Here is a 23750-nt window from a genome sequence, read left to right on the forward strand (position 1 = left end):
TGCCAACGCCAGCGGGGACTGCAAAATTAAGCCTTTATTAGTTTACCATTCCGAAAACCCTAGGGCATTTAAAGCACATAGAATTAATAAAGATCTGCTACATGTTCTATGACGTTCTACTGTAATTCTAAGGCTTGGGTTACTAGGCATATCTTTGTGGAATGAGTAAACGTAGTTTTCGGCCCTGCTGTCAAGAAGTACCTTCATGAGAGGAATTTGCCTTTGAAGTGCTTGTTTTGTTTGGACAATGCACCCGCTCACCCCCCCGGACTCGAAGATGATATCATCGACAAATACAAATTCATCAAAGTGTTGTATCTCCCACCGAATACCACCCCTATCCTCCAGCCCATGGACCAGCAAGTCATCTCTAATTTTAAGAAGCTATACACCAAGCACTTATTTAAGCAGTGCTTTAATGTCACGCAAAGCACCAACTTATTTTTGCGTGAATTTTGGAGGAGCCACTTTAATATCGTGCACTGCTTAAAGATCATAGATCAGGCTTGGGAGGGAGTACTTGTCGGACCCTGAATTCAGCTTGGAAGAAGCTTTGGCCTGATGCTGTTGCTTGCCGCCGAGGAAGACGTCGAAGAGATTGTATCCCTTGGCAAGTCCATGGGTCTGGAGGTGGATGAAGATGACATCATTGAACTCGACGATGAGCATCATGAAGAGCTCACCACCGAGGAACTCAAGGAGCTGCAAGCCATGCAGCATGATGAGTTCCAAGCGCAGTTGAGTGAGTCGGAGGAGACCAAAGAGGTAGGCCAAACCTTAGGTACGGCGGAAATAAAACAGATGTTGGCATATCATCAACACATGGTTGATTTCATTGACAAGCATCACCCACAGAAACTTCAGGCTTGCCGTGTTGTTGCGCAGTTTGAAGATGTTTGATTAACTCATTTCAGAAAAATCCTCAGAAGCCGTACCAAGCAACTTTCACTCGATAGTTTCTTTAAAAAATCTCTAAAATGGTCTAGTGATCATGATGAAACATAAAGAAAGTGAAGCAAAGAAAAGGAAGACCGAATCGAGTGAAAGTGATGAAAATTAAAAATAAGAAAAGAAAAAAAATGCAAAAAAAAATATAAAATTATAAAAATGAAAAAAAAAAAATAAGCTAAGTCAAGTTAAAGTTCACGTAGTGTAAGTTATCGTACACGTTATCGTACAAAGTCGCCATTCCTACCTCCTCGCTGATTTTCCATCTCCTCCTGCGTAGCAGTCCCTACACCTGTGCTGGCCTGTTGCTAAGGTAAAGTGTTACATAAAAACCCCTTTTTTATTTATTATTTCTTTGTTATTATTCTTTTTTTAGATAATTATTATACTGTATTGTATTAATGTTATGTGTAATTATGTGTAGCCATTTATTAAGGAGTTATTATGGGTTTTTAGGCTGAGGAACGAATTAAACAAATTACCATGTATTCTTATGGGAATATTTGGTCCAACATACGATCGTTTTAGCATACGAAGCAGTTTCTGGAACGAATTAAGATCGTATGTAGAGGTATCACTGTATTATCAAATATGAGTCAAGCTTACTCCCTCTCTCCCCAAAGTTGAGATTGTTTTACGTTAGGAGGAAATATTCTGCCTCAGTGGCTGGCGATTACCTTTCCCCCATATTTATTCTTTTAGGATTGATATCTTGGGTATTGGAGAGGCTTCTCTATTCTAAACTTAGTCTGGGGCACTCAGATTATCTTTTCCTACTCATTAGTTCGAATAAGTCATGGCTTTAACTACCTAGTAGTTATTGAAAAATTAATAACTCAACCTAGGGTTAGGTTTTCATAGGGCATATTTACTAGGTAAGTGTTTGGTATTAGGGACACACAGTGAGTTAGATTCAAGTTAAGAGGAAGAACGTAAAGGTTCAAATGCACAAAGTGGTAGTACAGATATTTATCTTTATTTGTGGAATCTTTTCTTTGGAAGGATTTTTGGTAATGACATACCTAGATTGTTTTTGCAAGGCTTTATCTAAAATAAACAGGTTTTATTATAAATATACTAGGCATTAGGTGCTTTGGTATCTGAGAAATATGTTGTAAGAATATACGGTTAATTTATTTATTAAACTCTGTGTAAGTAAAAGGTGGCTTGTGGGAATATGTTTGGAATCTAATCTGGAAACTCGAATGATTATAAGTTTACTTTGGGTTCATTGAAATGAGTCAAATGGTAGATAAAATTTACTAATCTAGATTGTTATTGTCTATTTCACTAACCCACCTCCATCAGTGTATGAAATTAAGCAATAAAAACAGAATTTAATTCTAAATGCTATTATATCTATACTCGCCTTTTCATGTACAGTACATCCCCCCTAAGACAAGACAAAGGTAATTATGATGCATCATCGTCTACAGGCAGATAGTTGCCATCGACTGCTTGATAGCTCAGTTGCCAGTGGGGCAGGCATTTTGCAAGGAAAGGAAATAAAAAATATTTATTCTGGGCTAGGCATCGACATTTAAAAAGCTTTGAGAGAGAAGCAATATGAACATCAGGTTAGAATAGAAATAATAAATTTTATAATTTAAAATTCGGTACATGTGATTTCACTCCTTTTCTTTTTTCAGAGATCGTGTAAAATACAAAAATATTGACAGCACTCCTACATCCCTAGTGTATGTTGAAGGAATGGAAATACAGGGGTTAGTCAATTTTCTTCTCAATAGTCGTAGTTGTATATCACCTGTTGGTCCTCTGGCTGGTGTGCCTCCTACGCTTCTATCTCCTGTAGCATTTCAAGGAGGTACTCTTAAAGCTTTAAAGGTAAGAGTAATTTAATTACACTTTTTAAAAAACAGGAAATAAAATTAAATACTGGGTAGTTTTAGTAATATTTATAAGTTTTGTTAATAAACAACTGATATCAACCACAATAACAGTAGGTGAAAGTTTCAAATGAATTTTCTAAAAGGTACAGTGCCTTAATCCCAACACCAAATATTTGGATGCCCTTAATGTACAGTATTAAGGAGCTTTAACTTGGAATTTGCAATACTTCTATAGGGAATAACAAAATGTCAGAAAGATTATAGGGATTATTCTGGTGATTTGAAGTTGAGTAATTTTGAAACTTACCATTTGTAGTTCTATGATGACATTTTGAACAAATGAAGTACATGCCTTTCTTTGGAATAGCCTAAATTGGTAAATGTATTATTGTGAGTAAGGATGGATGTAGGAATTAAGAATTAAGATTAAAATTGTGAATTGATGCTAAAACCAGTTAATTAGCATGATATTTATTAAAGAAGCCAAAACCTTTAAAGACGTTATTAGCAGAAATTATGTGAAAGAATGTAGGATTAGAAATGGTTGAAATAAGAATTTCATTGCTAAACTATCAATGATATATGTCGAACGGAGAGGTGATCATATGTTTAGGTTTCTTCTTATCAAAGTTTTACTTTTTCTTTTATCTACAAAGTACAATATTTCCAATTAAATTTACAAGTCACTGATAGCAGCCAAAGCAGAAATATGGAAGGAGTAGCTCCCTCTCCCTTGTCTGCGTTGATGAATGAAGGCAGTAAAAACAAGAGTAAAAGGTAGATTTTTTGTTTCAGTGATTGACATTTTATCTTCGACATTAGGTATTGCTAACTTGAGAATTTGGGTATTGTCGCAGCAGTATCATAAAGGAAAATTAAGAATAGGTCATTTGTCTTCCTTCCTGAAAGGGGAATAGGCCATATAAAACAGTGAGTGGAGGTTGTAGGTAGGAAGAGGTAGATGTGGTTTCATAAATGATAGACTAGTCTAAAGATTCAAGAGAAATCATCTTGTGGGAGATGTTAAGATTATTGTATGTACTGTATAGCTAATTATGCTCAGGATGTTTAATCATGTGTTCCATCCATTTGTAAACAGAACAGGCAGTCACATAACTTTATATATATGTTCAAAGTCTGCAATGTTAAAAGCTTTAGCATAAGATAAAGAAATTTGAGAATTAATAGAGTTGAATAGATACAATAATACATGGAATTATCTGTATTATTGTATCATTCATTATTCTAAATATAGAAGCCTTGACATGAAACACAATTAAAAGACTTTCATCTTGCAAACCAAGAATACCTATGCATGAAAAGGTAATCAAGTAGATGAATATTTTCATCTATTTCTGTAAATTTAAACATTCAAATCTTGTTATTGTTTTAAGAAATGCAAGCCTCTCAACTTTAAAATGAAAATAAATAAATATCTTCTCACCATCATCCTCCCCCCACCGCCTGAACTAACAACCATAGTATTACACCATCATGTCAGCTGGTAAATACTTACTGGCAGTAAATCATCCCAACCTTGTCCCAAAGCTCAGTTTGTTGGAAGTCATGTGTAGGGCAGGTATGACTCTCTCTCTCAAGTTATACTTTGGAACTTTGGACCTTCTGTCTTTCCCAGAGTCTATGAACCACTCAGTGATCAAAATTTTAGGGTCTCAAAATGCCAGGATGATTCTCATAGCTCATTTATTACCTCAAAGGCAATTGTTTTTTATCTCTGGCCTTTGCTGACATCTCATATTTTCTTGCAAAACCCCCAGAAGCTTCGACAAACTGTGGACAAACTCCACCAGATCTTCCAGAATGTTGATTATTTTCATGAACCTCCCTGAATGTTCACATTGTTTTGTTCTTGAAACTTGAATCATATTAGCGTTACTCCAAGAAGCTAAAAAAAATCTTGTTTTCTTCCCTTCAAGAAGACACGCCTTGCTCTACACCTGCTATCTGAAGTCTCTCATCATTATTGATTAAATCAGGTTGACAATACTGCCCTGATCCAGATTCAAGATATCTAATTGTAGTTAATTGGGATGGCTTCTACTGGATTTGAAAATTTTGAACCTTAGCCTAGCTTCTCAAGTTTTTTGACTTGTGATTATAGTACACCATAGTGTAAGGGTTCTTATAGTGTATAGCACATGGCAAAGTCTAGATCCTCTCCTAGAGCTTTGCATCTTTTAACTACTTTGGGATCTACAGAGCAACCCTTGCTTATCTGTGATTCATTCAGTAAAAGGTCAAACAGCCTGTGTTCCATTGGATTACGGGGTAGAAGACTGAATGGGTAGCTAGTATCCTAATATCCCCCACTCGGTAAAGTAGTTGCTAGTAGAAAACCTCTTATTTCTTTATTAATGGCTTGGCATACCTAATGTTCAATTCGGATGGCAATGCACATCGTTCCCTTATAGGCTCAGCCACTAGCTCATTACGAATTTTCTCTAATGATGCTAATATTTCTGCTGAAACAAGTCACTTATCTTACACAGGCACAAAAATTATCGATGGGAAGGACAGTGTTCGACGTAAGGAAAAATTTTTCAGTACAAGAGGAGGAAGGAGAGAAAGAAGTGGGATGAGAGACAGACCTACTCAGATAAGATATCTTTTTTTAGTTACTAAGTGATCTTATTTGAAAAATACCCAAATAAGTTAAGATAAATAGAGATTCTTCTTATTCTTCTAAGGCATCAGAAGTAGCCTCCTCCAGGATGCATATAATGAATTTTGTCAAATAATTTTAGGTAAAATGGTTGAATTATAATCTCAGGAGAAATTAAATGCTGTTAACTAAGGTTCTCATTTAGTGTTAATACCTATCAAAACAAGACATTCTGAAGTCTATAGAAAGAGTCAATTGCCTAACGTGGTTATGGATTCTGATCTCTTTACTTACATTTATCGCATCATTAATAATATTAAGTTTATTAAATTGAGAATTTCCAAATTGGACTACCCAAGAAATACATTCTGTTGATAATAATGTGAGGAGTATTGTTGAAACACTCTTTACAGATTTTGTAATAGAGGTTACTGGAGTAGTTTTTATGCCATCAAGATCTAAATCTATTTTAATTCAGAGTATTTTGCTAGTTTGGATGAGGCTACAGTATTTCAGATTGGACCTCAAAGCTGTAGCTGCCTTCATGGGTTTTGTAGTTAACAACCAGTGTGTCCCTTTATGGTTGAGTGTTGGATGTTCAGAGCCATTCCTTAATTTGATTTTGTTAGAAATCAGTAGGATGTGCAAGTGGATGCATAGGTACAAAGTGAAGTTTTCAGGTCCTTTTATAGTGCTCCATTTTCTACTTATATTCCTGTACTTACTAAGTCTCTTGAATTGTGAACTCCAAGGGCTTTCTAACAGTGGTAGGTCATCAGGATTCTGTTCTGCCAGACATACTGGACAATATTCTTACTGGACTCACAGACCAAATAAGAGATTGTTATGATGGTCTTTCCCAACTTCTCCTTGTGGGAGGAAGGCTTTCTATTATCAGGTTTGGGAGATCCTCCTTCCAGAATCCTGGGTGCTGGTTGTGGTCAAGGAGAGCTATCGAATATCTCTGTTCGCCAACCCTTCCTTTTCCAAGAAGCCAATACTATTCCTAGGATATCTATCCAAATCAACAAAAGACTAATGTTTTGAAGTTAGAGATTGGTAAACTTCTAGAGAAAAATGCTATAGAAGAGGTTTTGAATCCATCTCTGGAGTTTTACAACAGGTTATTCGTAGTTCCCAAAGCTTCGAGAGGTTGGAGACGGTAGTCAATGTCTCAAATATCATCATGTTTACAGTGCTAAGCAAGATTTTTATGGTAACATCTACAATTCTGGGGAAAGAAAGGGATATTGAATTTTTACAATAGACCTAAAATGTGTGTGTGGTTACATCCTTGTTCATATAGGTTCATGGAAATTCCTTTGATTCATGAGCAGTTAGAAAGTTTACCAATTCAAGTACCCATGCTTTGGTTTGAGGTGCCTCAAATTTTCACTAGGATGATGGCTCCTGTTCAAGTGGATAAGGTTTCAGGGCATCAGGATGTTTTTATACCTGGAAAGGTTGAGATTCCTGGTCAAATTGGAGAAGTCTCTCTTGATGCTGACTCAGAAGATTCTTTATTTGTATATGATAAAGCCTTACCTAAGGAACGCTATGTAATTATGACAACTAGACTATGAAAGTTGGCTAGTGTGAATAATCTGGCAGTTAAGTCAGTTTTGCCTCCTACAACAGAAGGCTCACTGACCTTCTGCAAATAACAATGAAAGTTAACTAAGTCAAGATGTATTAATTCATCACTAACACGACGGGTAAGATAGCCTGAGCGTGTCACATCGTTTTTTGCCCCACAAGGCAACTAATTACTCTGCTTTTTCATTATGAAAATCTAACATCAGCCATTCTAGTCACAACCTTGTACTCCTCACAATGGTTTAAAAACAGTGCATTCCATATTCAAAAAACTAACATTCAGTATGGAAGAAAACTTGAATGCAATAAATACTTATCACAATCTGAGATGAGGATATATCTTGATTTATTTAAAATACAGTGATTTCCCTAAGGATGAATATTAACAAATCCAACAGGGGAAGCTAATTAAAGCTCAATAAATACCTAAAATCTGCCAAGGGAAGTGATTTAAGAACACTTCCTATTGGTTACCCACAAACAGCATCTATTTAGTTAACCAACTTGCAAAACCTGAATTTAAAGATTTTTGTTTATGATGCTCAATGATAGGGACAAGACTGGAAATCAAATGGAAATGTAAGGCAATATTATGCAACTGACGGGTCTTATACAAGTCAGCATGTCTGCGTTATGGAATATGTAAGGACTAAATGGGAACCAGAATTACCATACATTTTCTGAATCTGAGGCAACAATATATATTGATTCTATCTACCATAAAGTTAACTGAAAAATATGAACAGTCTTGTAAGTAGCCACTTCTGATGATTTGGAAGAATAAGAAGCTTACAACCTTACCTTACTCCACCCATTAGGGTATTTCTCAGCCATAGGGTTATGTAAGGTTTGTAAAGGAGATAAAACCTCACTTTCAAGGTTTGCCTCCATTTTTTCTTTTCCTTCTTTTATTGAAGGTTGAACTGTGAAAAATCAGTTGATATACTGTTTTTTTAAAAACTGGAGTGGATACTGGGGATGTTGCATATGCGAGTGTTGAGGACTCGTTTAGTCAATAGATGTACTAGAACCTCATTTAACTTGCTTTATTTAACCAGCAATGAGCTAGTGGTCAAGCTGTCAATTAAACAGAACACTACCAAGCAAAACACGATGTAAATGATTGATAAGTGGAAACTCTGTTCACCCAACAAGGTTCAAGGGAATCATACGATATGCCATGTAATACAATATAGTTTGGAAAAGGAAGGATATTAGCATCCAGACTACTCACTTGGTCTTGTGCCTCACAATCTAGTGGTCTTAGGATTGTGGCATTGCAAGGGTTTAGCAGCAGAAGGGTCTAAAGCGATTAAAGAATTCAAGGATTTCTGAGAGGCTTTCAAATTTATACTTCACAGTGAACTTTCAGCGCCCTTACTGATTAGAGCATTATTAACTGACTCAAATTTGAGAGTTGACTTATGTTGGGCAATGGGATAGATAGGACCAACTACCAATTTTAAGAGGATTCACTTGACTTTAAACTTTAACAAAGGAGGCTAGTAATGTTAAGAGCTTATGAAGCTCATCACTATCAAAAGTTAGCTGATTATGTAAATTGTTTACAGTAAGTGGAGGCATGTCATTATTGTTGTTTAGCCTAGTGTTCCTTGGCTTTTCCCCAAAACTAACAGCAAGTTTCCTCTTGTGCTTGATTGGCAACCATTGAAACCTACTTTTCCATGAGTGGTACAGTGAGAAAAATGCACTCTTCACAACAATTATTCAAATCACAGTTTTGGCCCCAACATGATACAAAAATGGAATGCAGATCTTGATCTCTCAGAAACTTCCCATGCATTCTCCACACAGTAATTGTTAACAAAAATCTAGGAAGACATTTTAAAGTGCAGTAATAAACAAACAACTTGAAGAGTTTCTGAACATAACTAAGAAACTGAAACCATATATATTTATTTGGTATCATTATTATCAGCAGATATCAAGTTTAGGCTTTCTTAAATACTAAACTATTTTATGGGTTTTATCCTGCCACTTATATGAAGAGCTAAAGATTGTCAGCCTCCTTTAGGTTCAGGCGAACAAGAATAATAATGGATAGATGCAAGCCATATTTCAGATAAACTCATTTCTTTAATATCAAAGTCATTTAGAATGGATACCTTCTAATTAACCTGAACATTTTGGTATTTAGTAAGAATTTTTCATATGATTTTGTGTTACTTGATGTTTTCATAACTTGTCTTTAAGTTACTTGCATTTTATGTTGAAAATTGATTCTGTGTTCTAATCTATTGACAGGAAAGTTCTTGGAGACCACAGAGCACCTCCCAAAATTAGGTCTTTCCTTCATCAAAACCCCTTTATTTATTTTAAGAGAATATAAAGACAGATTTCATACAATTTCTTTTAGAAAGTTTCTGCTAATTAGTACTAAATTGTATTACTTGATTTTTTCCTAGCCTGTCTTTAAGTTACAACTTAGGCAATCTACGGGAAAAATCAAAGGTGTTATTTCCATCAGCGCTTTCTCCCCTGATCATACTTTAGATATTTTCAGTAAATCTTGATGTAAAATTATTCTTTTCTAGTGAAAATTTTAGAAAAGATATTGATACCGCAGGATTAGTGGGAAGTAAATATTCAGTTTGATTTCTTATTTGTTCCGTAACCGAAATACAAACCACGCTATTTACAAAGGGTTACCTTTTAGCGTAGCTGAAATGGCGAGCCATTAGAATTTAACGAGGGTGTATTACCCCCGCGCTAGTTAGCGGGGGGGGGGGGGGGGGGGAGTGGTAGCTAGCTACCCCTCCTCCCCCTCACACACAGGTGAATGCTCACTTTCACTTTTGGCTCGGACTGTGACAGACGTCTCTGTCTTGGTCCTCTCTTGGCAGCCATTGTTTGTTTTGTCTTTACTTTATCGCTTACTTTTCTTTTACTCAATATATATGTAAACATGTTTTCATGTTTGTATATATATTTGAGTATAGAAATAAGTAAGTTTCCTTTTCAGATTTGTGTGTGTAGTGTACGATATCTACGTGGAGGCCTCGGCAGTTAGGCCACCACGGCGTAATTTTATGGGTGGCGATCGAGTTTGACTTATGTCTTTCTCTCTCTCTCTCTTGAGGTCGTTCACCCTTTTACTACGTTTTACTACGCCCTTGTAGCTTCCTTTCCGTGTGGGGGGTTGCTACGCCGTACGTTTGTCTCAATTAGTTATGAATCTAATTGTAGTTGTTTTTGTAGAACGATTCCTTTCGGGGTTTTCGTTCTTTCTTTAGTGTTCATTCTTTTTTAAATTACATTATTACATAGTTACATAATTATAATTGTTATAATTCTGTTTTGGTTACAGCTCTCCTTCCGTGAGTGTAAGTGGTTGTGAGGGCACGTGCCTGTTGTGTAATTCTTGTTCCTTTCCCTCGGGATTCCTCTTCGGAGCCTTCCTGGGGGAATGAATGTGTACTAATATTATTTGTTTTATTTTTTTACAGTTACCGATCTAGTTCGTTTCTGTAATATGGCAACGGTGTGAGCTGTCTGGTTGAGTCCTGGGGATTCGGCTGTTGCTGCCTCCCCCCTTGTTTTTTCGTCAGGGGCGTGTCTCCTTCTACTGGAAGTACTCCCGTGTCGACGGACAGCTCTCCAGTTCATTTTAGAACTCTCAGGAGGCTTGCCTCCTTGGGCGGGTAACTTTCCTTCCGAGGGAAGTTTTTCCTGTCCAGGCTTGAGTTTTTCCCCTTTTGGGGGGTTCTTCTCTTGCCTTTTTTTTCGTGCGACTATGCTCTTGGTGCTGAGCGGTCGCACCTGCAGTTTCGCTCAAGGGGCTGGGCAAATGCAGGAGCTCCTCTTCGGAGGATTGCTCCTTTTAGGTCACTGGCTGACCAGTCTCTTCCACGAAGTGTTTCTCTTTCGTTCGCAAGAGAGTACACTCATAGAGACTCCTCTTCGGAGGTATCTTCTGTTGCGGTTGCTGTTGGCCTCCCTCGCCGTAGGCCCACCGTCTGCCTCGTCGTAAGGGCCTCTCATCTCCCTATAAGGGTGCTTGAGGCGCCTTTTTGGATCTCCGTTTGCAGCCTACAACTCCTTTTTCTCGATCTTCCGCCTTGGTGCAGATGGACAGCAGTCTGATCTCGTCTTCCGACGGGCAACGGTCTTCCCGACGGACAACGGTCTTCCCGACGGACAGCGGTCTTCCCGACGGACAGCGGTCTTCCCGACGGACAGCGGTCTTCCGACGGACATCAGTCTCCCGGCAGACAACGATCCCTTCGGGCAAAGGGTTGCCCCCACGGGGGTTCTTCCCTTGCGTGTCAGGGTTTCCCTGCGCGCCCTTCTGCTGTGTTCTCTCCTGCTCCTGCTCAGTGTTAACACACAGGCGCTCTTCTGCTCATCAGCGCTCTCCTGTTCGTCAGCGCTTTCAAGATGATCATCCCTGCTGTTCCTGTTGGTTCCTGTTACGCGCCCTGTGCGCCCACATTCGCCCTCACGATCTAGAACTTCGGTTCAGGTCGGGGTCAAGGACTCTTCTTCTATGCACAGGCTTCCACGCGTAGCCTTCTGCTCGTCAGCGATCATCAGCTCGTCAGCGATCATCAGCTCGCCAGCGATCATCAGCTCACCAGCGATCACCTGTCTCTCGGCGATCTCCGGATCGCCCGCGTGTGTTACAGCCGGCACGCCAACGTTCTCCAACACTTCTGAAGGAACATGGTTCGCCAGCTACTAGCTCACCTGCGCATGCTGATCGCCATCGCGCGACCCTCAACTGCGGATGCTGATCGCCATCGTGCGACCCTCAACTGCGGATGCTGATCGCCATCGCGCGACCCTCAACTGCGGATGCTGATCGCCATCGCGCGACCCTCAACTGCGGATGCTGATCGCCATCGCGCGACCCTCAACTGGGCATGCTGATCGCCATCGCGCGACCCTCAACTGGGCATGCTGATCACCATCGCGCGACCCTGGCATGCTGATCCCCATCGCGCGACCCTGCGCATACTGATCACCAGGCGCATGCTGATCACCGTCGCTCACCTTCGCATACTGCTCGCCAACGCACGATCGCTCACCTGCGCATGCTGCTCGACCATCGCGTCGGCATAACACAACGCGCCATCGCCAACCTGCGCGTTAGCACTCACCACCGATCGCTTGTTGTTCGATATCGCCAGCGGTCTTCCTCGCCCACGCGGCAGCGCGTTTCCTCGCCATCGCGCTAACGATTGCGTTCACCGCCTCGGACTCGCTCTCATCCACCTGCCCACCCTCACGACCGCTCGCCTGTGCGCCCGCGCGGCCGCTCGCCTGTGCGCCCGCGCGGCCGCTCGCCCGTGCGCCCGCGCGGCCGCTCGCCCGTGCGCCCGCGCGGCCGCTCGCCCGTGCGCCCGCGCGGCCACGTGCCTGCATGTCTACGCTCATGCGCGTCCGCGCCCATGCTCTCCAATGTTCGCCCACGCACAAACCAACGGTTTTTCCATCGCGCAGAAGGATGGTGTGCCGTCGCGCGAACCTACAGTGTTTCTTCGCACAAACGTCGGCTTATTTCTTGCAGTATCCATTGCTCGTCTATGGGTTATCGCTCGCCAACCACCAGCTCTCGCCCTTCCTACCACGCTCGCCCTCCTTCTGCGCTCCTTCGCTCACCTTCGTTTGCGTTACCGCGCATGGGCGCTTCCACGTTCGCCAACGCGGAAATCTTTGAATTTCCGTCGCGCGAGCTCCAGGGCGATTGCGACCACGATTCCGAATGGGGTTTTTCGCAGCCTGGCGAGTTCTTCTGGAGCGTATTTCCAGAACACGGCCTCACCCCGTAAACGCAGAGCATGGCACTTGCAAGAATAGGAGAAACTTAAGGGAGATCTGAGCAACACTCCTCTTTCCTGAACCTGGGTTAGCCCTTCCCCGTCATTCCCTGGAAGGATTTTTGGCGGGGGGGGGGGACTTTCCGTTCGAGATTTTTCCATCGGACAAGGGGTGACTGCTTACCTCTTCCTCTGGGAGCTTACCAGGTTCTTTCCCTCCTCGGTTACGGCCCGAGGTTTGGTTCAAGGAAGCTACAGGAAGGTCAGGGGTACTTTCCTCCTCTCGAGCTCAGGCACCTTGGCCTTTCGTCGTTAAGTATCTAACTTGCGGACAAGCTCGATGTTGTACCATCCGGACGCGCTGACTGAGGGCTTCCTTCGGGTGTCTCAGCTGTGGAGGTCGACGACCTCAGACACCCTTCCATCCTTGAGAAGAGTTTGTTTGTGCCCAAGGACAGAACTTTGACAGCTGCTGTGCAGAGGAAATCGACTTCCGGTTTCACTCCTCCAAGGCGCTTTCTTCCAGACTCTGCAGGGCTCCAGCGCCCTTTTCTTTCAACCACGTCGGCCTAAGTTATCGGCTACGACAACTGGGACAAGGTGTCCAATTGCAGTTTCCTCCTGTCAGGAACAGATGGCACGGGAGACTCCCCCGGGGGGGGGGGGGGGGGGCATAGTCCTAAAAGGAGTTCACGAACTCTAGGATTGCAGGTTTTTCGCTGGAAGGATGCTTAAGGTTACTCATCCGAATCACAGCTTCCCGATGCCCATTCCCGCACAATCTCTGTGATTAGCCAAGGATATCGCGCCTGTCGTCTCTGTCGGCGAATTCAGTGTCTCTGAACCTCTATGCCATAGCGTCAGCAGAGTTGCCCGGTTGGGCAGAATGATCCATACCTTAGGCGAAGGTCTTCCTTAGGATCATCGACGGCTTCACCCGGCCCCCTCAGTCGATCCTTTCTTGTAAGGAAGGATCTGAGAGGGGATGTCCGTAGTCGACCTCTCAGCCCTGATCAAGTTTGTCGAACAAACTTCGGCCAGCGTAGACCAGCAGAATCGATCAGACTGGTAACGAGGCGACAGGACTCCTTAAACCCTGGATCGGAAGGACGGGTACTTTGTTTCCATTCCATCCATCTTCCAGGGTGCTCGTCGAATTCAGCCTAGATTGCAAGTATTCCTGCTTATGATGCAGTGTGGCTATCCCGCCGTGGCATAGCAGGTTTGTTTCCCCAGAGAACTCTCCCTGCCTTCCTCTGTGCTGCTCAGGTGCAGGCTTCCGCCTCCTCTGCTGTTTGGAGGGCTGGTCAACTCCGGTAGGCTCGGGTTCGACCTTCTTCAGCACCGGGACAAGCTTCCGGATGCTTACCATGAGTGTGGGCTCATGGTATTTTGCTTGGAGCCTTCTCTTCTTCTGCCTCAACATCTGGAGTATCTGGCCATGATATTGAGTCAACGGCCTTACCACGTTGGAAACCCCGCTTCTCGTCCGTCCAGCGAGGTTATGCAACGTCGGTACTTGGATGGGTGACCACTTGGGGACGCCAGATTCTGTTACCACATCCTCCGAGCCTTCCTTTCGGTTGACTGTGGCAAGACTGAGGAGAGTCGCAGTACCTGTTCTCAGTCAAGCAGAGCTTTCAGCCCTACCTTGGAACGTTTCCTAGTTCTCCTTTCCTCATTGACCCGTCTATAGTCCGAACGGTCGCCTCAGGATAAGTTCCATGTGGGGCGATCCAAGTGTCTGTGGCTTCAGGCAATGTTTAACCGGACTCCCTGGCCCTATGGGACCAGCGGAACTATTAGACCTGCAATGGGTGTTGACCTATGGAGCCTCTTGATGGTAGTGGATATTCTCGTCCTTTCACCACATTCTTGATGCGGTTCTCGGACTCGTCAAAGGAAAGGGGGGGGGGCATGTTCCGGTCCAGGCCTATGGTCAAGACCTGAAGGATACCTCTCCATCATTCAGGCAGGCTTAGGGGCCTTAGTCTGGCCCCTCTACAGATCCTACAGCTCCTGCCGAGTCGCCCCGTGCCCGTCGACTTCATGATTCTGGCGTATTCTAATCAGCAGGGGACGCATTTTCACACCTTCACATCTTGCAGTAGAGATACCGGGATGATTGAGATTCTCTCAATACCACCATCGGCTCTCTCGTTCCAGGCAGGGGAATGTTCTCTCTGACTATCCGAGCAGAGCCTCGTAGAGAGAGTGTACCTGGGGGTCTTTTACCTTGGGTAACCAGCAAGTGCTGGTCTGGGGGACCTGATCGCGACAGCTTGGAACCTCAAGCTTCCGCTTTTTTTTTTTTTTTTCCCCCCAGTCTCAGATCCCGAGACTCTGGCAAGATGCATGCCGGTGATGGTGGGACAACTTCGACGCCTGCGTCTTCCCTCCTTTTTGTCTGTGGACAATGGGTCTCAACAAGACCAGGTTGTCTGTCAACCTTTCAATGGGAGAGCTCCACTGGGACTATGCGCAGAACGGTTTCTGGACCCTCTGCTTCCCCTGACGGAACTCCCGGGAGAGCTTCTCCCACGGCGCAGACTACTCAAGCATCCACACCGCGACATCTCTCCCGAACCGGGGCGTCGCTTCGGCTTCATGCCTGGAGACACTACGCTTCCTCCTCAAGAGGAGACAACCCGCTACAGTCGCGGTACGGAGGTCGCGTCATCTGCGATAGTCATCCACAGGGGTCTCCCAGGCAAAGTGAAGAGTCTAAGGTGGTTGGTGCCGTGGGAGATATACCTCTTCCCTTGAGGCCTCTTCTCCAGCAATAACGGTCTTATTGCCTTTCGGCGGGAGGAAACTCCTTTCCGCTCTCGGCAATGAAGCCTGTCGCTCAGCCTTTCCCTGACCTTCAGGCTTAAAGGAATAACTTTTTCCTGCCCGCTGGATCTATCCTCGCTCATGCGAAGCTACGATCGTCCCTGCCCTAGTCGGAGGAAGACCTCCAACTTGGAGCATGGCTCGGACTTTTAGTCCTTTAAGAGATCTTCTCAAGACCCTTTACGACAGGCCTCGGATTGTATTCCGCCTTGGGTCTCCTGCTCACTCTGGCCACGGCCAGTGTGTAAGCAATCTTCTTGGTCTCTTACGACTCCCCCCTTTCTAAGGAAGAGGGGAAGGCAACATTCAGGCTCGCTCCTGAGTTGTTGGCTAGACTTAGAATCTGGGGGTCCCGGCCCTTCGGTCCGATTCATTCAAGATTTCGAGTCTCCATTCTGTATCTGATGTCCCAAGACCTTCTCTTTCTTGCCAGTAAAGGAATCGAGAGGTTAGCGCTTGGAACAGCTGCAGTTTGTCCTCAGTTGCAGCCGATTTGGGAGCACAAGGAGGACATGGGGGGAGAGTCACCAGTATACCTCTTCAGCCCGGACTCAAGGACATTCATCTCGACCTGTCTCCAGACCCTCCCCCGTCACGTCGCCCTACAGCACGATGTTGGATACATCGCAACGTCCCTCGCCTTCGAGTAATACTACTCTGTGACGCAGGTGCTACAAGCTGGAGTCTGGAAGCGTCTAATGACCTTCGCAGCCCGCTTCCTGCAGGGCGTGACCCACAGGAGTCTCGATACGTTTTCTATCGCTCTGTGGTGGCTACACAACAGCTGGTCTAACCTCAGGCTCCTTTTTGGACAGGTAGCAGAAGGTTGAGGGCATTGTTATCAGGTTTTAGTCTGCATGAACGAAAGAAGTATGTCTGGCCCTTGCTTCTTTCTTCATCATCCCCTCTACGCGGAAGCAGCATCCTGGTCTCTGCATAGCTGACCTCGAACCTCTGCAGGTAAACCATGCTTCCTTGTGTTCCGAGTATTGAGTCAATACTGTCGCGTCCCCCATACCCTGACGAGGTGGTATTGGGAACGTCCTAACCCAGAGTTCCTTCTGGAACTCCAGGTCAACTGCCTAGGACGGGTCACACTTCTTCCTTCACACACAAGCTTACGTAGGCCACATGGTTCCTTGCGGAGCAAGGAACTTGTGAGGTGCAGGGACTCCTTTTCTCGAGTGCAACTCACTCGGATTCTGAGTCCCCGGGTAAAGCCAAAGCCAGTATGGCTGGGGACTTTCCACCCTTCCTAAGGGGTAAGTCACCCTTTGTAAATAGCGTGGTTTGTATTTCGGTTACGGAACAAATGACAAATTCGAAGATAATTTGTATTTTTCCTAACCATACAAACCTTAGCTATTTACACATATTTGCCCGCCAGCCCTGTCCCCCAAGACAAGTCCTACCTCTAAGTGAAAGTGAGTATTCACCTGTGTGTGAGGGGGAGGAGGGGTAGCTAGCTACCACTCCCCTACCCCCCCGCTAACTAGCGCGGGGGTAATACACCCTCGTTAAATTCTAATGGCTCGCCATTTCAGCTACGCTAAAAGGTAACCCTTTGTAAATAGCTAAGGTTTGTATGGTTAGGAAAAATACAAATTATCTTCAAATTTGTCATTTTTAAGAGTTATAATAACATTTTTATACATAAAACTTTTGAAAACAATGGAGTGTGAAGTGGTTTGATTATATTTAGTATTGTAATTTTTTATTCAACTTTCAGTTAACCTTTCCTGTAATGTGATTTTCTCAAACTTTCTATCAGCCTCTTTAGTAATTAGTGAATTAATTCCCAACTTTTGCTTTACATCAGTGCTCACTTCATATTAAGACCACTAGTTTTTAATCATCCTAAAAAATTTGACAAGTAAAAGTAACAATCGATAACTTTTTTCGTTCTTATCTAGCTTGATTGTGTCACTTTCATTTTTGTTCATACCATGTCTGTATTCATTTAATGTTCCTTAACTTTATAAGAGAAAATTTTTAAAGTAATTATCAGTCTAACATTGGTAATAGACTTTTTGCTTCAGTGGGTATGTATTTATGACTTATTCAAGGAGGATTCTCTTAGCATCTTTCTGGCCTAAGGGATGATTCGTAGCCTATAACCTTTTTTTTCAGGGAGCTATTTTACCTTTCCTTGATTGATTGTCTCAAACAATCATACTTCCCTCATGTGCAACACAACTTTCTCATGATTATTTTACTAGCTTAAATTCTCTACTCTGTTTAATCATTTCTCATGTTTCTAGGCCTGTAGTTGTCTAAGATTTCTTGCTTTTGTCGGTTAATTCAAGATTTGAGCTTCATTGTATGAAATATGTAGTGCCTTGTTGGTGGGCTAAGAATTACAAATGGATGGCTCTTTACAATGATTTTGTATGGTGTTGTGATTTTGTCAATTTATGTAGAATTTATGTTGTGTTCCGTTGTTGAAAGCATTGGGGTCAGCAATTATTTATTGTGAACATTCAATCTATGCATCTTGTAAATAGTATACAGCATATTTTTTGCTTTTGAACATGATATTTTAGAGTTGCACAACAGTTTCAAACTTTGCAAGGGTAACACAAAAACTAACGTTTCAGAATGCAGGTTTATATAGTTGTATGAATACAGTATGCATTGCATTTATAGTAAAAAATAAATTGCCAACTAATTCCCCAGATGCAGATTTTAACTTCCATAATCTTTAGTTATTAGTATAGAATAATAATTATATTGCCTGTGGCATAAGAAATTACATAAGTAATTTGTTTACATTCTGTACTTTTCCTGATCATCATGTAAGGCTATGATGTTATAAAACTATAGTTGTTCCAACACGGAGTACTTACCTCGAACTACTTTCTTAGGAGTATCTGGGATCTCCTCCCTATCCGACCAAGAATTTTGTGCAGTCCCCCCTATCTCCGTTTCCCCTTGTCGGGTCCCTCCGTGGCGGAGGGATATGTGCCTTGAGGCGACCCAGGGTCAGCACGTGGGTGAAATACTGGGTCGTTGTCGTCAGTAAGCATCTGGTCGCGGCGTAGATCACATCTCACCGCTCTCTCTCACATCCCGTCCGACCCACCATTGTGTTCCCTTTGTGTTTTCCCGTTCCTATCCCTTACTTGTGTTACTTGTGGTTATCCTCATGGAATCCCAACGCCGTTGTCTCAGTGCCAAGGCCGGTAAGTCATGCGGGACATGGCTGTCTAAGGTTAACGTCGATCCGCACACGTTGTGCACCACGTGTCGAGGCAGAGTGTGTTCGCATGATTCCACGTGTCTGGAGTGTGAGTCCTGGCCGGAACTTCAATGGACGTTGCACGGCACCAAGAAGAAGAAGGCATCGAAGCGGTCACCGAAGAAGCCTGGTCTCGGTTCTCCAATAACATCTCCTTCAGCTTCTTCTGAGCGGTTCCCCTTCCCCTTCCCCTACCCAGAGTAAAGGACGAGGTAAGTCCGTTGCGGGGAAACAGCCCATTGCTGATCCCCATGTGTCTGATATTGATAAATCCAAATGCATTGTGCCTACGCAAACGAGTGAGGAGTCTGCTATTGTTCCGGGAGTGCTTTCGGTAGACGAGTTTCTGGTTCCCGCAGGACCCGTCTCGAGTGAGGATCCGGTGTGGGGGAGCTCAGGGACACCAGCTCCTTCCCCACCACCTTGGCAGTGTTTTTCAGGTGCAGTGACTTCAGGGGGTGACCAGGACAGGAAAAGACGAGCCACGTGCTCTTCTGACCCGGATTCCATTGTGTGGACGGCGCCAAGGATGCCCTTCAGGTCACCCATGCGGCAAGACAAGGAGTTTTCTGGCTGGTTTGCCTCACATGGGTCACTGCTCACGCCACCGGCGCCTTCTGTTTCACTACCTCCTGATGTTATGCAACCCGTCACCCTGGTAGCACAATTGCAAACCCCCATGTTGGTGGCAGAGGATTCAGGGTCCTCGGATAGCTCCTCTTCTTCTTCGTCTTCCTCGGACAATACCTCGTCCTCCATCTCTTTGTCGTCGGAAGACTCCAGCGACCAGGAGATGAAGAAAAAGAAATAGAAATCGAAGAGGAAGAAGTCGAGCGTGAACTCAGGCCCGTCTAAGAAGAAGGCCAAAGTTGCTAAGAAAAAGAGCAAGAAGAAGAGTTCCAGTTCCAAAAAGAAGAGGGCAAAATTGGCTAAGTTAGTTATTCCCCCTTGTGGGTCGAACATGGCTCTTGCCATTCCAGTGCCTGCCTTGGCGGTTGTTGGAGCCGCTAACGTGCCTTTGCCCAGTGTCTCTTCGGCTCCGTCCATGCTTCAGATGCAGCCGTTGGCACACGCTAGCCTTTGTTTCCCCTTGCCCGGCAAGTCACCGGCTCCATCCATTCAGCGGATGCAGCCGCTGGCTCAGCCCAGCAGCATTGTTCCCATGCCCAATGTCTCACCGGCTCCATCCATGCATCGGATGCAGCCGCTGGCACAGCATGGCAGTCACTCGCCACGGATTCCTCCGGGAGGGGGTAGGCCCATGACGGCTACCTACTCCTCGAGGGCTCCATCCGTGATGGAGATAGCCGCTTTGTCGGGTCGGCCGGCTGCCAGGGATACGACCGCTCCCACGGATCCATCCGTGATCGAAGAATCAACCGACACGGCAGATCAAGTAGTAGTGGGCTTAGTGGATGCTGGAGATTGTTTACCTGATGAAGCATCCTCATACAGAAAAGTTTTAGCCCTTATACGGCATCACCACAGACTGGATGAGCCCAAACCATTCTCGGAGCAGGCCTGGCTTTCGGGTTTGGGTAGGATGGTGGACAACCCTATACAGCCGAAACCATCCTTAACCCTACCAGTGGCTCCAGACGTGTCCCTGGGCATGGACCACGTCAACCATTTTGTCTCGGGACACAAGAACTCCCTCAGGGCCCAAGGGTCCTTCAAGTTCCTGCCCGGGCTTAGGACCCAGAAGAAATTTTATGTGCCGGACGGGCTGCCTGCAGGGCCTCGAGCAATGGAAGAAGCCGTTGCGGCTCTGAGCCAGGGCAGCACGGATGACAGGATCCTTACTGCCCCCATGGTCTTCTCACAGGCGGAGGCCACTATGATGGAAGACACGTCTCAGGACATCATCATGAATGTGGCCTCCTGGTTGGACCTGTGGGCATGCACTTTAGCCGGCTTTCACCTCTCCCACGATCTCTCGGTGCCTGAGAATCAAGCCCTAATGCATGAGCTCATACGCTCTGGGGGTAAGGCGATGAAATTCTTGACATTCCAGTCCTTGACGCAAACAGCGAACTGGATCTAGAGAAGGAGAGACACAGTTTTAAACAGGCTCCCTCGTAGACTCCCTGAACGAGAGGCCAAGTTCCTTCGGAATGCTCTGGTGTGGGGTGAGACCCTGTTCCCCCTACAGATGGTAGCAGAGACCATGGAGAGTGGGGAAACTGAAGGTCTTGGCTGAGCCTAAGCAGCCAGCAAGAAGACGCCCTCCACATAGGAGACTGTCTGTGGACGAGGCCTACCCGTCTACGCCACCAGCTAGGCAGGAGGCCTCCTCCCCTTCTTGGCATCAGTCCTCGCGGCCCTCCCACAGAGGTGGTGCCCCAGCCCAGGCCTCCTTTAGGCAAAAGTACTCGGGCTTGAGACGAGGCCGCTCAAACCGTCTCCCCAGAAGGAGATAGGAAGTGAGGCCCCCTACACCTTCCCACGCCACAGGTGGGGGGATGCCTCAAATACCATTGGCAAGCATGGCGGGACAACGGTGCGGACCCATGGTCCGTGTCAGTCCTCAGGGAGGGATACAGGATTCCCTTCCTGACGGAACCTCCTTCTCTGATTCCCGAGCATCGGGCGGAGTGGCTGGCCCCCAAGGGTCACATGAAGAGAGCAGCCTTGCAGGAGGAGGTGTCGGTCATGTTGAACAAAGGAGCTCTTCAACCCGTCCGGGAATCGTCCCCGGGGTTTTACAGCAGGCTCTTCCTGGTGGAGAAAGTTATGGGGGTTGGAGACCAGTCATCAACCTCTCAGCCCTGAACAAGTTCATCAGAAAGATCAGGGGACTTCATGATGTCCCTGGACCTCAAGGACGCCTACTTTCAGATCCCCGTACACCCCTCCAGCAGGAAGTTCCTCAGGGTGAAGTGGGGAGCCCAGTCTCTGCAGTTCAGGACCCTCTGCTTCGGCCTGTTGACGGCACCTCAGGTTTTCACGAGGGTATTCATCGTAGTATCAGCCTGGGCACACAAGTAGGGCATCGGGCTGATCAGGTACCTCGACGACTGGTTGCTTCTTTCGGCCTTAAAGGAGCAGGGGTCAAAGCTGTTACAGTTCTGCAGGGAACTGGGGGTTACCATCAATCTGGAGAAGTCCCAGTTGATTCCCACCACCAGGATGACGTACCTGGGGATGGTCCTGGACTCCCAGGCAGCAAGGGCATTCCCCTCTCAAGAGAGACTGGACAATCTAGACCACATAATTCGACCATTCCTAGCAAATGCGCCAGTGAGGGCAAAGGATTGGCAGCGACTCGTGGGCCACCTGGTCTCATTGGAGAAGCTAGTTCCTCAGGGATGCTCAAGCTGAGGCCGGTCCAGTAGAATCTGAAGGACCTCTGGCCACTGGGAGACCCGCCTCAGTCCTTAGTCATGATGACCACAGCCACCAGAAACATGCTCCTCTGGTGGTCCCACAGGGCAAACACCCTACGGGGCATGCCGTTCGCTTCCACTCCTCCGGAGATGTTGCTCTTCACGGACGCGTCAAAGGAGGGGGGGGGAGCCCATCTGCTCGAAGAGACAGCAGAGAGAGAGTGGTCCCCGGAGGAAAAGCTTCTCCACATAAACCTGCTCGAGCTGCTGGCGGTTCAAAAGGCCCTCGCAATATTTGCCCATCGGCTGCGGGGAAACGCAATAGCCCTCATGTGCGACAACGCCATTGTGGTGGCTTACATAAAGAAGCAAGGAGGATTGAGATCAAGGGAGCTGTGCGATCTCACGGCTCGAGTCCTGGAATGGGCCGAGAGGAATCACATCATTCTCACAGCCAGGTTCATTCCGGGGAAGAGAAACGTCCTAGCCGACGGCCTCAGCAGAGCAGGGCAAGTAGTGGGGTTGAAGTGGTCCCTACACCCACAGGTGGCCCAGAAGGTCCTACAGTTGTGGGGCTCACCGGTGATAGACCTGTTCGCCACAAGGCTCAACACGAAGCTCCCCGTGTTCTGTTCTCCTGTGCCAGACCCGGCCGCAGCGTTCGAGGTCGCCTTCCAGTACCCATGGGACGGACTCGACGTGTATGCCTTTCCCCCCTTCGGGATTCTCTGGCAGGTGCTCAATAGGCTCAGGCAATCAAGGGCAACAGTGATGACTTTGGTAACGCACTGGTGGCCGGAGAGGGAGTGGTTCGCGGATCTACAGGACCTGGCCACCCTTCCTCCGTGCCCCCTACTGGTAAGGGAAGACCTGCACCAGCCTTACTTTCGAAAGTTTCACGAAAACCCTCAGTGCCTCCAGCTATACGTGTTGAGGTTATCAAGCGCCTGTTGAGAAAAGAAGGATATTCGGGGAAGACGGCTTCGAGGATGTCAGGGTATCTGCGGAAGTCCTCTATTGTGGTGTACCAGGCCAAGTGGACCACGTTTGTGAAGTGGTGTGTCACGCAGAATCTGAGGCCTCTGGATGCATCAGTCCACAAGATTGCAGACTTCCTGGTCCACCTGAGGGACGACATGGGGGTCTCCATTCCAGCCATCAAGGGGGTCCGAGCAGCCCCGGGGCAGGTGTTTCAGCTCAGAGGCATCGACCTGGGGGCCTCTCGTCAGATTACCATGCTCATCAGAAGTTTTGAGCAGTCTTATTCCCCCCGCGCCGCTCGGGTCCCGCAGTGGGACGTAGCTAAGGTTCTCAAAGTTTTGACAAGACCTCCCTTCGAGCCCCTCAAGGATATTCTAGATAAAGACCTCACCCTCAAGACGGTGTTCTTGTTGGCTCTGGCCTCAGCCAAGCGCGTGAGTGAGCTCCACGGCTTGTCATTCGAGGTCTCACACTCGAAAGGATGGAAGGACCTGTCCTTTAAATTTCTGCCTGAGTTTGTGGCCAAAACGCAGAACCCGGCCATTGCAGACCCGAAGTTCTAGGGGTTCTCGG

The 23750-nt window shown here is 45.7% G+C and overlaps 1 protein-coding gene across 1 annotated transcript in view; it reads left to right on the plus strand.

The window, feature by feature from the left end:
• The window catches only part of LOC137631721 (protein downstream neighbor of son homolog), a 131148-nt gene that overhangs the window by 72740 nt on the left and 34658 nt on the right, over nucleotides 1-23750 (plus strand). Inside the window, exon 8 of the mRNA XM_068363607.1 lies at nucleotides 2598-2793. Coding sequence (XP_068219708.1) covers nucleotides 2598-2793 — 196 coding nt within the window. The remainder of the gene's footprint in view (nucleotides 1-2597; nucleotides 2794-23750) is intronic.

The sequence above is a fragment of the Palaemon carinicauda genome, chromosome 40 (assembly GCF_036898095.1).
Source record: "Palaemon carinicauda isolate YSFRI2023 chromosome 40, ASM3689809v2, whole genome shotgun sequence".
NCBI classification, from domain to species: Eukaryota; Metazoa; Arthropoda; class Malacostraca; order Decapoda; family Palaemonidae; genus Palaemon; species Palaemon carinicauda.